General features: G+C 44.4%; 1 protein-coding gene across 1 annotated transcript in view; it reads left to right on the top strand.

Annotated features, from left to right (window-relative positions):
• The window catches only part of LOC119393446 (hamartin), a 68,981-nt gene that overhangs the window by 17,824 nt on the left and 33,436 nt on the right, over positions 1-17,721 (top strand). The window contains exons 12-13 of the mRNA XM_037660476.1: positions 7,062-7,402; positions 17,027-17,351. Coding sequence (XP_037516404.1) covers positions 7,062-7,402; positions 17,027-17,351 — 666 coding nt within the window. The remainder of the gene's footprint in view (positions 1-7,061; positions 7,403-17,026; positions 17,352-17,721) is intronic.

Genomic DNA, 17,721 nt, shown 5'->3' with positions numbered 1-17,721 from the left:
GAAGCGAATTCGAATATTGAAGTGTGAGTGCGAATCGAATCGATTATTTTTCGAATATTTCTCGAACATTGCTAGAATATTTTTCAAATACTTCGAAGCGCAATGGCAGAAAAAAAAGGTTAGAGAGGATTCCTAAGCATATTCTTATGAGATTGCAACATGAAAGTGTTTCTTTTCGCTAGGTTGATGAAGCACTGGAGGGGTGATGTTTCATAGTTTTCTTATCAAGAATGAGGCAATGTAGAGGCCGAATTCTATTTATGTACATGATTTGGTGCAACCAAAGTGTTGCCGACAACACTTTACACGTGATAGGCAAAAAGATGCCATTTCCTCAGCCTTTCCTCCTCTTTCAACTTCTGTGGAAACCCAACTAATGTGGCGGACAAGGCTGTGCTCCCTTCAAGTCTGGAGTTCCAAATCTGCCTCGTAGACGTCGATATATAAGAACATCTGAAATGTTGGATGCTTAAAAGCTTTGGCTTCCGATTTTTAGGACTTCCTGCCCGAATTTCAGGTCCAAAACACCATTAATTGAGCCCCCACCTCTGCCACATCTTTCATCTCCATATTGAAAGCAGCGTTTTCTTGAGTTAGTAAATTTGCGACCGTAGCAGAGCTTGAAACGTAGCTTTGCCGCAATATCGGGATGTGATGAGGTGAAGCATATTGAAAATCTAGGGACCACTTCCAATTGGACGTTGACAGTCTTGGCAAAGTTCGACCGTAACGGAGCTTGAAAGGCAGCTTTGCCGCAATATCGGGGTGTCATGAGGTGAAGCATATTGAAAATCTAGGGACCACTTCCAATCGCACGTTGTCTCTTCGCAAAGTTCGACCGTAGCGGAGCTTGAAAGGCAGCTTTGCCGCAATATTGAGGTGTAATGAGGTGAAGCATATTGAAAATCTAGAGACCACTTTCAGTCGGACGTTGACTGTCTTGGCAAAGTTCGACCGTAACGGAGCTTGAAAGGCAGCTTTGCCGCGATACGAGAGTGTAACGAGGTGAAGCATATTGAAAATCTGAAGGGGTCACTTTCAATCGGACGTTGACTGTATTTGTTTTTGGGAAGTTCGAATAGTAAAATTCCAGTGCGAATCGAATCGAATAGCAAACACTATTCGAAAAATATTCGAAATTTTGAATATTCGCACACCCCTAGTTTTATGGACTCTGTGTGTGCTAGACTGTTACTGTAGTCACAGGTTCCCAAATGATGCAGTAATTAGGCCTAGCTAGCAGAATTGGCAAAGGGGAAAGCTGATGTGGGAATATCACTCTATTGCACTTAATATGCCGTAATCTACACCAGAGATTGGCTGTGGGGTTCATGTTGGCTGGAGTGACAGCAGAGTGTAAGAAGCTGAGGGTATCTTCCCACACTCTGCACTCCAGTAAACCCTGTGCTAAAAGAAGTAAATCATTGTTGCCAGAAGATGCCAGAAAAGCAAAGCTGCAAAATGTGCTATGAGGACCACAAAGCCAAGCGAAACAGATGTTTCACACCTGTACCTAAAAAATGCTTCGCTGCATGGCATGAGCAGTCAAGGTTCCTGATCTGTAGATTTTTTTTTTTTTGCATTCAAGGAGCGGCAGTGTACTGAGCATCTATTTTTTCAGACTGTCCTTAGGTTATCTTTTAAATGCATATTCTGAATTTCTTTTAATGTTTGTCATGTCATAGTCTTATTTTTGTTTTTTACAACTGCTCACAAAAATGGCACTTCTTAAAATTTTTACATGTTAGATTATAAGATTTTACATTGCAGCTTACATTTTTGGAAACAGAATTTCACAGTCTAAAATCTCTTTGCTGTAATGTGTGCCATGGTAGCAGTAGTTATTTGTTGTCGCAAAAATTTGTTTTTTGATGCCTATAAAAGAACCATTTTCCCTCAGTAACGAAATAGTTAACAAAGTTGTAGTTGATGGCTTTGTTTAGGCTTGCGTGAATATTTGATCTTTTCCAATACTTCATCAAATATTGTGAAATTTGAAGCGAACAATGCACATTTCCCAATGAAGCCACACCTCAAGGGGTAATTTGTTTATTACTCGCCACTGCTTTAATTTTTGCACAGTTTTAGAGCGGAATACACGCACAAACTGTGGTATATCTTAAAATGGGCTGTATTTTATTGCGTGTAATCCGGTGCCAACTACAACATACTGTGAAAAAAAAAGGCACATAATAACTTGCAGAAATAACTGCACAGTGTTACCTTTCAGACCTTGTGTCACACTTGACGTTTTGGGCATATTCACACATGATAGTGTTAAAAATTGCATCTGAAGACAGCGCCATTCAGCTAGATTCAGGGGTGATACAGCTGTACCACTTGCACCGAACTACTACATTTTTAACTTTCTGCGTGAAGGGGCACTAGTGAGGTCCTTTTTTGGCTTTCGGACATCTATATGGTTGTTGCAAATAGAGTTACGTTGACGCATTACTAAACTGTAGCTTCTCTGATGGACAGTCCGTGAAGCAGCACTGGTTAGGCCTAACAGTCAGGATATGCTTCATAGTGAACAGCAGATTGTTGAAGGTTTTTGCCACTCATCAGTGATTGAGCTCAAGATCACGCATAGTTTGGACAGCGTGCAAGCCTACAAAGTTTGTCTATGTTCTTTCAAGATGGGATGGATTTAGCTTGCATATACAGCATAGACCGCTTATAACGTAAGTCGCCGGAGCCGCGAATATCCGCACTATAACCAAAACAACATTTTTGAAAGGTTGCACGTGTGCAAAACATGACCAACGGGTAGGCGCGTGATTCCGACTATCGAGGCATGCGACTGGGACGTAAGTTTGCGTCTGCTTACGTTTGGAAATGTTGAACGGTTAGCGTCCGCGGACCTGCGGTGCCGACATAACGAACGCGGAAAAAATGCGCCGTCACGGGAGGTCGCCGTGGTAACACACTGCGCGTGCGCGATGTCGAAAACGGTGGCGACCACAAACCACCACTCGAGTGTTTCACACGCACGCCCACGTTTTCGTTAAAGATTTAAGTCACACCTTTTAAATGCAACAACTGCAAAATGTTTCATTCACTCGGCACCAAACCGCAACTTCTGTAGGCCGCCGACATGGCAGCTAGCGCTTGTTAGGCCTAGCGTGCGTGTTGCAACTTGGCATCCGTCGCGAGAAGCTTGCCCTAGACAACACGGAGATCGGGCGTAGAAGAGATCGCACTCGCGAGCTAAACCGTGGGCATCACGCGTGAAACGCAGTTTCGGTTCGCGGTCGGGAGAACAGCCACGGCAACTATCCTGAAAAAGTCTCTCAAGACTGTAAGTCCGCCTGTTGGTGGCAAAGGCGAAAGCTCAATCGCGTCTCAAAGCATTGTTACTTGCGGGGGAATCGAGGTTGCACGCGCGATATCTGCGCTCCACGACGAAGCAACTATTTTCCCGACGGAGACAAATAGCGGTAACGCGCTCTTGATGCGGACGCGGGCGCCCGTACGTAGCGGAGCGCGCATGTCATGCGGCCGGGGCAAAGCGCGCATGTCAAGGGGGCAAAGGCTTCTCCGTCGGCCACGCTACCGCTCCCCCTCCTCACACCACGCACCCATGCCGGGCTGCTGTCCCCCACCGCCATCCCCTTTTTTTTCTCCCCCCGCTCCTTGTTCGTTCGTTCCGCGTCCGCTCCTCCTTCGTAACACCGTCGCCACTCTCTCTCCTCCCTCGCATCTCTGAGAACGTTCCGGCAGCCGCATTATAACCGGTTTTTCATCTTGGGGGACTGCACAATAAGCGGTATGCGTATACATGGAGTGCTATGGGAGGGTAAACGGGAGTCAGAAAAAACCGCATTATAGCCGGTACTGCACTGTAAGCGGTTACGTTATAAGTGGTCTGAGCTGTAGACTGAAAGCATAGCGCGACACAGCATAGTTAGATTGTATTGTGCAGTTAATTTTGCACTTCACAGCATCGACATGTTGCATGACAGGTGAATGCAAAAGAGTCTTGTGATTGCAAGGCTCCCTCCCCACCACAGGGAAAGCATCAGCTTTAATTAAATTTAGCAACATCTAGCACTTGTGTCAAGGTTTTATGCAAATCGCACTACTCGAACTGTTCATTTTAATATATTCCAGACTGATTATGTTCACTTTGACTTTGCTTCGAACCAAAATATTAACATTTACATGAGCCTAGCTCTGGTTTATCAAGGCTTTTTTACCCTGCAACTTGTAAAATTGCTTATGTAATTTGTAGGCTTGTGCGAATAGTGAACTTTAGTTTCGAAGCGAATAGTGATTTGTTCTTCACTTACTCGCGCAAACACACGGGGACAAGAAGAGACTTAAGAAGAAGACTGATTTGGTCGAATAATTTCGAATCGAATTCGGATAGTATATATCACATGTTATAAAGAAAAATGAGCATATTTGTCATGACCCAACTAACCTGCACAATATTTTTTTTTAAATTGAAACAAGGCATATGCAAATGTCATTCTTTTTGGTTCAAAGGAAGTGGAACTTGGAATAGCAGCAGGATTTGACTTTCGGTTGGATCCAAGTCATCACCTGTAAAATATGTTACGTTTCAAAATTTACTATACTTGGAGCATATAAGCCGGTATAACGAGCTTCTAAACATAAAAAATAATGGATTGATGTGAGGATGTGAGGGTAATATGTTCAATTAACCTTGAAGTGGGGCTTCGCGGCAGTGCGGATTTCCACTGGAAAGGTGTATTCACGGTACAGCATCCCTCGACTGCAGTGAAACCACCTTTACAGGGGGATTACATGCGGACTAATATACGCCTATTCGTTCATTTCGAATACTTCGAAATTTCCGATAATTTGAATTCAAAGCGAAGTGAATTCGAATACTGTAATATTCAATTGAATATTCGAAGTACTCAAATATTTGCACAAGCCTAGTAATTTGCATATAATTGTGGTGTTCCTAGTGAAGGCATTGGTTTTTCCTGCCACATGGGGGATTATGCTTTATAAGATTTTTCCACAAAATATTGGCTTTAATTGCACCATCAAAATTCACACTTTTATTTCAAGTAGTCACAGTATGTGACGTGGACAGCTGATATATACATGTTTGAGTTGTAAAGCTAACCAAAATGGAGCTTCTAGCACTATGGAGCTTCTAGCACAACTTTGATAGCACACCATAGGTCCTGGCAGAATGTAACAGGGAAATCTCTCATTCAGTGGATGAGTGTGTCCTTGTGTGTGCGCATGTGTTTTGTTGGTCAGCAGGACATGGAAGTAGACTGTCATAGTCATAGGCAGGGTTGCCGTTCGTGGCTACTCTGCACATGATTGGCTATTCTACGACCCTTTTTGGTGGCGAAAATTTCAGGTTGGTTTCATTGGCTACTTTCTGGCTACTTTGGTCTTTTGTTTTGACATATTAAGAAGCCATTTTCTTTTTGTTTGTGAATAAAATACGCTGTTTCCGAGCTCATCTGTCGTGTCAGCCAATGCGTGCGTGTCCTCCCCCACCAGCAGGTTGGTGTGCATCGAGACAGCCCAACGTAGCATGGCACACCTGCAAATATGGAGTGGCGAAGTTACGTGCACATTGGCAAATGCGTTGGCTAGCATGCCACGCATGCTGCCTGCCACCTATTCTGATACTACACGCAAGTTTACTAATTCTGATGCGCATCATGTGTTCTCATGTGAACTTGACAAAAACAGAGATCTGCAACAAAATGAGGTTGGGCAGTTGATCTTTAACCAGCTTTCATTATCTGAAGCTGGACCGGTATTATGTAAACTGTACAATACTCGGATACAACTCAAGAAAAAAGCGGGCTTTTCGCCGTCAAAGGACCCCTCCAGCCAGTGGTGTCGCGGCCTCTTTTTAACACGCTTTGACACGCTGCTTTGTGACTCCTCTCGTGAGCGCGGCGCAAAGACGGTCTGCCGCGGGGTCACGACACGGCGACACCATTGGCTGGAGGGGGGTCCTTTGATGGCAAAAAGCCGCTTTTTTCTTGAGTTGTATCCGAGTATAGTGAAATGCAGTCTGTGGCTTCAAGGAAAAACTGCTTCAACATTGAATGTTCCCTACTGACTTGTTGGCTGAAATGTTCCAAAATTACTCTGTATCTGGCAAGAACTCTATCAACCAGTATGCAGGCACACTGAATTTACTATAATTTGTTCATTTATTTGCAACTTATCTGTGACTTGAAAACCAAACGTGAGGGAAAAAGTTGTCTTATTTCTTTGGTCTTCCTTATTCTAAGACCTGTTATTTATGGTTTAATAATACAGTAAAAGCTCGTTAATTCGACACTCATTAATTCGGAAAATCGGATAATTAGGATGTGTTCTCTGGTCCCAGCAAGCATGTGTATTGTTTAATGGCATCAAACTCACGTTAATTCGGTCATATTTGACCGCAACCCGGTTAGTTTGGACGAACCTCGGAACGCGCCCAGCGCGAAGCGCCACAAATATGCGATGCAAAGGAACGAAAACAGCGCTCGCGGATGGCCGAAACGGCCGCTGGCTTTCAGAAAGGCGTGGTCGTCATCTACAATCGCGAAGTTATACGTAATGAGGAATGGGGTCAGAGCACGTTTCGGATTAAGACTCGAGGTTCTTGAGCCACGTTTCACATTGTGAACGAATTCACAAATGATGAAAAATGCGGCTTCTGCACTGCTCTTATGCAAAATAATTAACGAATTTGCGTATTCCTTCAGAAAATAAAAGTGAAATGATGTAATGGACATTTATTTATTATTTTCTTGATACTTTCAATAATTCGGCATTCGGTTAATTCGGAGGGTTTTTCCAGTGCCGTGAAATTCGAATTAACGAGCTTTTACTGTATAAAATCTACTCATAATACCACTTCTATTCTATTTGGCTACAAATTTGGTGATAAAATTAGATGGCATGGCTACTTTAGGCTTGAAATCTGGCTCTTTTCATATATACTCGACGGCAACCCTGGTCGTAGGTGTCATGAGTAAAAGTGATACCCCTGTAACATGGGCACACATAAGTGCATTTACAGAATTCCGCAAGTTCTCGACTGTCCGACCCACTTTCAGCACAAGCGGCAGCGATGGCCATGGCGGAAAAGTCCATTCCTGTGCCGGGGGCCAGTGGTGGTGGCGCCACTGCCGTGGGTTGTGAAACTCCTTTCTTCTCAACGACCAACAACCTGACCACAGAGCCTCAGAATTCGGTGTCGGAGCTTCCGGAATACCAGGAGCAGCAGCAGATGGCACACAGCATGGATCGGCTGAGGTACTTCAGCCAGTGCCCTGTGCGATGCTGCAGTGGCAGCAGCAGGGGCACGTCTCGTTCCACTCTGGAGCGAAGCCATTCGTGCCCCAGGCTTCAGGAGCCATTTGTGCGACCTCGGAGGCCAGCCGACAGGTCTAACCAGGTAAAGCAATCGTGAGACCCCACGAGGAGTGTGCCATCACTACACTTGCCATGGCCGTTAAACAAACACTTGTAGGTTGATGAAATGTTAAATGGAACGCTTGTCTGTGTGGCTGCATTGGTGTAAACTGCGTGACAAGACTGGACATGAGGATGAAAGGGGAACAATCAAATGTACACTTGCAAATAAGTTGCAAGAAAGAAAGAAACGGATTTGTGGTACAGTGTACAGCAAGAGCGTCACATTATTATCATGGCTACAGAGATGCACGTGTGTACCTCATGTCCAGTCTTGTCATCAGGGCTTAGTCTCCCTTCATCGGAGGGGAAGCCCTCGTAGGGCACTGACCTACACACACACGCGCGCGCGCACGCACGCACACACAGTTCATTCCATGCCAAGTGTCCCAAACATGGCGCTCTGACATCGCAGATTTTGCTGATAAAATTTATACCTTTTTCCTATAGACCAGAACACAGCGAATTCCATGCGCATCGCCATATTTGCATCGCGCGTCGCGCCATCTATCGCACACACGACGAAACAGCACGCGCGGGCTGCCACGCCAGCAGACGCTACACAGAGCAAACGTGAAACTTCCGAAGCTCAGCCCATCGGAGAGCGTGTTTCGCGTCTTTTCTAGCCTGGACATTTTCGCTGATTTTATTGGAACATCAAGAACATCTTGCTCATGCAAGTCCACAATGTATACAGTACGTGCTGAGCGGGCTACGGAAGCAACCTCGTCAGATACGTACGCTGTTACATTTGTAAAAAAACGTTCTCGCTGTAGTACGCGTGAATCGTAATTGCAGTGCAGCTCGCGAAAGAGTGAAACGATGTTTTGTTGCCCCATATTACAAGTTGTGCACAAAGTTTAGTGAAAGCTCATCATTTCAGCATGCATCGCGTAATAATTAGAGTACGCTTTACGGGCAGTTTCGAGGAACGTAATTTTTGTTTCACGGGCGCTCTTACAATAATGCGTCTTGCTCACAAAAGCGTGCTATCAGAGAGTATAACCTGAAGTATCGTTCAGCGATCCCTTTTGGAAGCTACCTGCGCTATTTTATTCTTTTAACGATGGTGCTTCTGTGCTACTCTTAGTTAAGCCGGTTAGCTACGCCTGCGACGTAAAGGACACTGGCGCGAGTACTGTTTACTTACGTGCCAATATATGTATTATGTGCAGCTGGATGCCTCGTGTCCAAATAAATTTGGGGACATCAAACACTGAAATGAAAGCACAAAATTCTGGCCAGCTGTTGAGGAGCACCGTGCCATTTATTACCTTTTGAAGACGAAATCTCGAAGGTGTGGATGCCAACAAAAGCACTAAAGCTTAATACTACGTTGAAAGTGCCAAAGCATGCTCTTTGCTTGTGCTTGAAAGCACTACCTTGCACTAGATTTTCGTCAAAGGAAACGCTCAAAGGTATGAAGTGCACCCCCACACAAAGCTCACGCCTGCCTTCAATCCAGCTGCGTGTCACGCAAATTAGGTTCGCAAAATGAAATAGGTGGGCATCACACTGCAGAATACACGCTGTTAGTGTACTTACTCGCGCATTTTCACTCGGCTCCTAGTTTTTTTTGCTTGAATCACAGTTATCCACTCGCGGCGAAGCTGAAAACACCGCACCGGCACTGTTCCGTGGCGCGTCGTAATCGTCGCAGACAACGCTGACAACGCTAATATCCTCTTGTTGCGCAGCTTGTTTTGGCATCCGAAGACGACGCAGTAGTGCCCAGGCGAGCTCTTATACGCTGAAGTGGCGTGAACGGGTACTTTTTCGCACTTTAAAGCCTCAGAACTGCAGCTTGCCCTGTTTACTTGGTGCAGCCCGGGCGCACCTTGGCAGCCCCGGTCAGCCCGGCGTCTGGGTGCGAGAGTATCCGCTCGGCTCGCCAGCAGCCTGGGTGCGAGACAGGCGTGCTGTGGTGTATACTACCCAGTGGAGTATTGTGGCAAAACATTTTTGCTCGAAAAAAATTTTCAAGACCGTAATGCTCCCTCAAAGTTCGCTTGCTTTTGTTGAACTGTGCCTAATAAAAAATGTATATAAAATCTTTTTTTGTGTGTTGAGCTTCGAAACAGCGCTGGCGCTACTACAGAGGTTCTGTTGAGTTGTGCTATTTAACAATTCCGAGATTTTCGTGTTTAGCTGCCAGCTACGTACTATCCTCAAAAACAACGAAAACCTTCAAAGTTCGCGATTTTTAAGCTAACTCAAACTGTCCCATAGCAATCTAAATATTGGTGTGGTTTTCAGGAAAGTGTATTTTCGTACAAAAATGTTTAGCAGTGAAATAGACTTCAAATCTTCGCGAACAACGTTGTGAAATCGGAGAAAATGTGCGATTTATTGCATACTTGACCGTATTTTTTACTGATGCAGTCCAAGTAAAAAACCTCATGATACAGTGTTTGATAGAAGACTTCATTGCTAGGCAATGAAGAAAGTCTAATCAAATCATTTTCTTTTTGATTTAAGGAAGAAAATAATGTTTGAATTTGACCCTCTGAACGCACCCTGCATTTCTTTCTGTTGCCGCTTCGTCGCAATACATATGGTCGCCCTTGCACCTGTCACTCGTCACAGAAGGCGTCAAGATGCGAGATGTATGTCAGCGGCTCATGAGCGCCCAAAAGTCTTGTCGCCTTGATGTCAAGGCTACGAGTAAGGAATTCGCTTTACATTGTGAGCTCGCTTGGCGGGCCCAATGGGAAGTATGTACGCCAGACAGCAGATTACGGTATTGGAACATTGTGCTACAGGGCTGTCTGCACAACTAGTATGCACGAGAAAAAGTGTATACAATGCATAGGTCGGCAAAAAATGTGGAGCTCACTCAGACTCACTCATGGAGCATATTTTGCCCTTAGGGCTCACTCGGACTCAGACTCACCAAAATTTTCCTCAACCGGGCTCACTCGGACTCAGACTCACTAAAATTTATCTCAGCCGAACTCATTCGGACTCAAACTCACCAAAATATTACTCACCCAGACTCACTCAGACACATGGCTCGATCTGAGTCTGAGTGAGTCGACTCATGAGTGAGTTTGCCGACCTATGATACAATGTGCGTTATTTCTTTCGTTACGTGCATACTAGTTGTGCAGATGACCGTGTGCATCCAGCAGTACGATGACACCTGTGTCTTTCTTTCTTTGTTCTTTTCTTTTTTTTGCTGATGCCCCATCAACTGAATAATGGCGATTAAATCGTTATTAAAAAAATCGGAGAGCTATAATTCCTCTGCACAAAGCACTACTGCCAAAAAAAGAACGTCAACTCCAGAGCTAGTCAAATGGGTGCCGCAGTGCTACAGTTGGCCTGCCGAGAGGGGTCCCCGGCCCCCTCCTGACTTTAAGCCCTGCTTGTCATGCACTATGTACCAAAACATTAAGCTGGTTTAGTCTGGTGAATTCTCCTAGGCCAGGGTTCATAACGGTCCTTGAAACCCTTGAAAACCCTAGAATTTTCAAACAGCATTTTCAAGGCCTTGAAAGCCCTTAAATTTTTGTAGGCCCCTAAATGTCCTTAAATTTTGTAAATACACATTTGTTGAGCCAAGTATTACAGTTGTCGAATTCGCTATGGCATTAATTAAAAATTCGAAAGTATCTTGTATTTAAAAAGAATGAACAGGCATATTCTACCACATGTAACACGCCTTAAAGATGGTTTCACTGCACCATGGGACTGCTGTGCTGTGAAACCACCTTGTCAGGAGAAATCCGTACCAGCGCGAAGTCACACTTCTGCACTTCAGTCACTTTTTTTTTTATGAGCATCTTATATTGCCTGAGTATGAGAAATTTTAAAAATTTTAAAAATTAAAGTATTTTTCCACATATATTCAAATAAGTATTTTTACAAATTCTTCACTTCAAAATTATTCAACACTAATTGCCATGCACTCTGAGACTAGAAAGTTATATTCGCATGAGCCTACTTTTGATCAGTGGGTTCACGAGGAGTCTATTTTGTGGCAGTGGGGAGAGAAGGGTGCCCGACCCCTTTGTAAATGTGCGAGTTGGTACTTGCTATGTGACATAATTACCCTTAAAATGACACTAAGTAAGTTGGAAGTACTGCCTATGTTGTTATGTTTGTGTTTCTTTCCTGAATTTTTTGTTTAGCGGCAATTATGACATCTGTATATTCCTATAAGTTGAAAAAATTCTAAGGCTGGTGATGCACATTTTGTGTGTGTGTGTGTGCGTGTGTGCAAGCTCACGCAGTGCATCCATATTGTGAGGTGAATCAGTTTAAGCAAACGGGCAGAAGAAGAATACTGAAACCTGCAGTGAGCAAAATATGAGCGAAGAAAGTAACTGTGAAAACTCCTTTAGTTCGCTGTTAATTGCGAAAAAGTGCCTGCTTTGGCTTGTGTGCAATGGAAGATGTGCTTCAGGCTGTAAAAGCTGGTGTTTCCTTTTTCTGCAGTCTCAACAATTGTTGTTTCAGGTTCTTGAAAATTCTTCGTTAGGTGCTTGAAAGACCTTAAAAACCCTTGAATTTTTTTTTTCAACATTGCTATGAACCCTGTAGGCTTAGTATTGTTCTCTTCTTTTTTTGATTGTTCCACCTAAATCATGGCACCTATACATTAATATGATGTCACTGCTGCCGAAGCACTTTCAGATGCCCAAGCCATTTTTGTCTGTCAAGGTTCTTGGAGTACGCTATATTGAGCCTCTGGTTCCTACATTTTAACGCAACAACGTTAAGGAGCTCGTTTCGCAGAAATTTCGGTGTCTCTGTCAGCATCGTTAGTTGTGAGCGAAAAATCAGTGTTGTCCGTGACCGAAAAGTCGAGAAAGATGCAAATAAAATAAATAATAAAAATCTTGGGTTCAAGTGAGAATCGAACCCAGGCCGTCTGCGTGGCAAGCAAGTGCTCTACTACCAAGCCACGCCATTGCATGAAACTGCGGGAAAAAAACGCTATATTAATGTCATGTAGTGGCAGGAGTCTCCTTAACGCATGTAATATTGCGTGGCAGAAGCATAGAATCGTGCCAGGCGTCAAAACATGTGAATCGCATGACGAGTGGGTGTTTTAAAGGCCCACTCATTACAAAGTGTTCAGACATATTTAATCATCAACAGCAGCATCAACAAAGTAAGCAGCTGCGTAGGTTCACATGTTGCCTTACGTACTCGTGGTGAGCCCTTCGCTGATTCGCAAAAGAAAGAATTATGGCGTAGTGGGCATTGGGCAACTGTACTTGCAGTAGGCATTCTAGGAGAGTTTGAAACGGCCACTGTTAGGTCAATGCCACGGACGTTCGTTTCCTTGCAGCACGGTTGAAGCATGCACCGAGAACGGAAGGCAGGCTAGCAATTTAGAAGGCGATGCCGCACGAGGCCCCATTACACTACCACGTACCACTCTTGAAGGCGAAGCTCAAGCGTCCTCCAAGTTTTTAATCCAATCCTTGTCTATAGAATAATAACCACAACTTAGTCCTGTGCCGACACTCATAGCTCTCACATGACATGAGAGGGTTGGGGTGTTCATGTGCTTCAACCTTCACCTTTTGATTTTCCATATTCTCTAGCTTACCGATACCCTGTTCATGGTGTAGGAGTGACATTTCTGGAATTCCAGAACTGGTACTTTACCTTGCTTGTCCAGCTTAGGTTAAAGGGGTCCTGGACCACTTTTCCAAAAGTAATCGTCGAATGATATATCATTCAATTCAATATCAGAGTTTATCGTCTCACGAATCGATTGCAGCAAAAATTTCTCGCATCCGTCAAGAACTAGTGGTGTTACAGGGATTTATTGCACACTTTAAGTGCTTGCTGTCTTCTCTCATCACAACAAGCGTGCAGGAAGCTACACAGAGAGGGATGGAATAGGGGAAAGACGTTATATCAGCGCGCATGATGAAACGCGGTCGCTTTTTCTCGTTGTGATTTCTATGAGCACTGGTGTGGCTACTGCGTAATGTTAGCAGACTATGGAGTGCAGTGCCTGCACTCTATAGTCTGCTAACATTATGCCACCAGAAGCACCTGTATGCCGATAGGATGAGGGTAGCTAACCAGCATGCGGAATTCTTCTGGAGGGTGAAACTTCGTGAACTTCAACCATGTAAGAGGAAGATTTTTTGTGCTAGTTCACCACAAGATAACTTGCTAGTCCTTGGAGGAGCTGTCATAGATGATAGTCACTCCAATACCCTAGCCTTAGGTCCAAAATAATGTTTTAAGCCTAACATAAAACCAATAGACGTTTTAAGCCTGCCGTCTAGTATCGCTAGACTAGTCCCTGAAGAAGAGCACTTGCACTGCATTTCAGAATGCATTGCTAGTACCAAGGGATCTGATTTGCATCTTAACAGTCCTGACGCTGTCCGGCCTCAAGTTAATTATTGTGGGAAGAATAAACTCTGGACAGTACGTTCTCAAAAAAAGCGTTAACAGCCATTAAAAAGAATTTTAGGACGGCAGAACTTAAGCCATCGGTAGTTAGGCAACGTCCTGTCGACCTTTTATAAAGACATAATCTTGAAAGGATAGCTTGCAATGTCAAGAAGGCTAAATCGCTTACTTTAGAATTTTTTTTCAGCACAAACACATCAGAACGAAATTCCTTTTCGAGCAATTGTTTCAGAGATCACTCACTGGCAATTCGCTGTATCTAGTTACTTGCAGAACTGCTTAACCTCACTCAGTTTTTCAGATCCTTTTCACGTGCGTAATTCTCAGGCACTAGTTCACTTTTTCTCAGAAAAGAACCCCGGTGGCAGGAAACTGTTTTCACCGATAAATGTGGTGTTTCTATGGCAGCTTTCCTAAAAAGTCTTCCCATGTATTTAAATTTGACGCTGGTAGGTTGGAGGGAAGGCATTTATGTGCAGGAAGTTGTATTGGTTCGAAGGCTGCTCCGATTCTTAGTGATTTCTACCTTAGCAAGGTTGACAGACGTTTAGAAGGCACCTTAGGTAATTCGATTATTGAGGTTTTCATTATGTGGACTATTGCTTCATTTTTTTGTAGTGGTGAGGACTTCGAATCTGTGGTTACCTCAGTGAGTGAAAAATTTGAACTAAATGGAGGAGGGGCTGAACTTTACTAAAGAATTGCCTCAGAATAATGGAATACAATTTCTAGACATTCCTTTTAACGTTTCAGGGGAACCACGTATGCTGGCAGTATTGTCCTAGACCTTCAAAACCGCTGTTAATCTTCTCATCAAAGCGTTCTAAGGTTGTAAAAAACGGTATAGCCATGTCATACCTTAAAGGACCCCTGACAGCAAAATTTTTGTTGATGACTTTTTTACTGTGATTTGTAGCTTTGTGTCTGGCAATCCCTAAGTTAAATCGTAAATGCTCTAGCGTATCGCATAACTCATTCTAGCGTAGTCAATTGCGACCATTATAGCGTCACTTCAAAACGCCCGCCTAAAAACCACAAGAAGCTGGTGCCCCATGCGGGGGAGCGTCAAAGACCACGTGCACACGTTGAAAGCGCAGTTCAAATCGGGGCCCAGCGCGCGGCAGAGATTGAAAGTATGTGGATGCCTCGGTATGGGTTAAACCTGTTAAGCGCTACCTCCAGAGCAGGCCGACAACAAAGCAAGAGTGGTGCGGAACAATAGGCCTCGCCGGTCCACAATACTTGCTTTATACTCGTGGAACGTCACGCGGGTCCTCTATCTACGTCATACCAGGATGTCGCGAGGTGCAGCCAACTCAAGTGAGCACTCCACGCTTACTTTAAAACCAAATTAAGATATCTTAAAGGCAACGTTCATCACTAATAATCGGTCAGGTGTGCCCCCGTATACAGGAAAGTCAAACAACACAAACATCTCGAGGTTTCAATTTTGGTGTCAGGGGTCCTTTAAGGCTTCCCGCACCAAGTCGTGTGAGCACAAAATGAGTGCCAGCTTTAACGTATAGGTTACGCGTCTTTTAGATGTAGGTTATCCTCGCATTGCAGTGGCCACTGTCGCTGAACGTTTAAAGAAGTCCATTTTGTTAAGTCCGAGAATGGTTGCAGAAAGCAATAGGAAAAAACGCGTCGTAGGTATTCTTTACATCCATTGCGTATCTCACAGGTTAAAGAAAGTGGGAGGTAGATACGGCATTAATGTTGTTTTTACGGCTGCCAATAAGCTAAGTAAGATATGTGCCGCTGTGCAGAGAAAGAATGAGGGAGTAATAGACAAGAAGTGGACTCACCTTTGTTTCGTAAAAGACACCAACAGATTCACTGATTGCCGTACAGGTGTGGTTTATAAAGTTCCTTTTAGCTGCAGCCGTTTCTATGTAGGACAGACAGGCCGCTGCGTTAACCATAGATTATATAGGAACATCAGAGATCACTAACCAGAGGCTCACCTTTTAATCTATCTTTACGTTGTCGAGAGATAAATGCACACCGAAATTCAGTGAATGTGCAGTTTTGTACAGGCACAAGAATGAAGAAACGCGTCTAATGATTGAGGCATGGCATATCGATAATAGTGGTAGCGCATGTGTGAGCCAACCGTCGATTAACTTTCATAAAGTAGAAATCAAATGACTTAAGTTATCTTTCACATTGGATTGATAGGTTCGCCTATTGCCTGGGCATGTGCAGATAAGTTTTTGTTCCTTCTTTCTTGTCCACCGTTGTGAGCCTTTGCAGTTGTTAGTCGGCCTTTGTGGTGTCTTGACTTCTCTCTTGTGTCCGTGTTCGCATGTCCAGTCTTTTTGAAAGAAGTGCTTGCACATGGTGGCACCCCATGGCAAGAAACGCATCTGATCCAAATGCCGTTCTTGTTTATGCCGGCTATTAGCCAGTAGCATGCTCTCTGTTGTTTGACGCCAAACAGCAGGCGCCAGCAGCTCCGAAGAAAGCGAGCGCAGGCATCTGCATGAAAAGAATGCACCTGAGAAAATGGCAACTTCGCGCTCCTTTTCTAAATTCTCCTTGCCGCGCGCGTCTGCAAGATTTGGCTGAGCTTTCATAGCAGTGTCTGCTTTCCGCAGGGCATGTTTTTTCACCAAGCCCGAGGGGTGGTTCATGACCCCTTTAAACACTAAAGAGCAAAACGATTTTTCTCATATTAGTAAAGTACTCTTTCACGATACCAAAAACACCACGCTTGCTGCGAGAAGACGCTTAGTAAGCAAGAAAGCATGCAAAAACAAAATGTGGTTGGCGACGCCACCTTGACGTTTCCGCACCATTCGCCATGACGTCACATGTTTTGACGGCGCCTACTAGGGACTATGTAGTTCCTAATCGGTAAAGAAGAAGTACATTGCCCTTTGAGGGGGTCATAGACTGAACATACCAATTTTGGGGTACTTTTGTAAGCCAATGGCGCCAAAATACGATAAGTACACTTTTAAATCCGTGACGTCACGCAGGGAGATTTTGGCACGAAATTTAAAAATGAAACTTTGAACTTGATTTTCTCCTCTATTAATAAACCTATGATGGCGAAATTAACCACATTAGAGTTCTCAGTGCACAGTTTATCGATCTAAACCGATTCATTGTTTCTTTTTAGTGTCCCTTTAAGACTAGTGAACTGCGAAATTGAAATCTGAGTAAAATGTAGGGGGAAAAAAGGGTATCAAGCTGCTTGTCTATTTTGTTGTAGGGTGACTCTGTGGATGCTTGCAACCCTCTCCGGGCACCTGTGGCACCCACCAACAACCAGGCTTGTTCGGCGACAGCAACACTGGCAGCGGCAGCAACAGGGCACCACGCACAAAAGGAAGCTCCCCCATCTCCTCTCGAGGACAGCTACCGCTCACTGCTCTCGTACTCAGTGTCCAGGCCTTACCAACAGGGTGCGGGGGACGCCTCCAGCCTAGCGCTTGCCGACATGTCACCAAGCGAGTTGCTCGAGAAGCACCTGCAGCTGGTCAGCAGCTGCTACATGCAACAGGCACAGCTCGCCAAGAAGAAAACACAGCGCGGTGGTGAGAAGCCCACAGTGTCACCCTTGCGAGTCGTTGGGGGCCCCATGTGTTGCACACAGCTGCAGTGCTGTACAGTCACCGTAAGATATGAGTAGAACAGTGAAGGCAACTGTGTAGCAGCTTGTCTTCAAAAAAAGCGGGCTATACGAAACAAACTTCAAATGTTTAGAAGGAACATTCACTATAGGGCCTCTCTCCAGGCCTGAGCATCGCAAATTAACCCTTTCCCTGCCGAGTTTTTTGGCCGAAAACGATACAAAAATGCCTATTTTTTTATTTGCCTGTTTGATCCGGCGTGTCTCTAAACATCTAAAAAAGTTATGCAGAGGCGCTTTATTCGCAAGATATACGGCTAAATATTTTCTTTGAA

This window comes from Rhipicephalus sanguineus, chromosome 1 (genome assembly GCF_013339695.2).
Source record: "Rhipicephalus sanguineus isolate Rsan-2018 chromosome 1, BIME_Rsan_1.4, whole genome shotgun sequence".
NCBI classification, from domain to species: Eukaryota; Metazoa; Arthropoda; class Arachnida; order Ixodida; family Ixodidae; genus Rhipicephalus; species Rhipicephalus sanguineus.
Note: the sequence above shows the minus strand (reverse complement) of the source record. Positions and strands in the feature narration are given on the sequence as shown.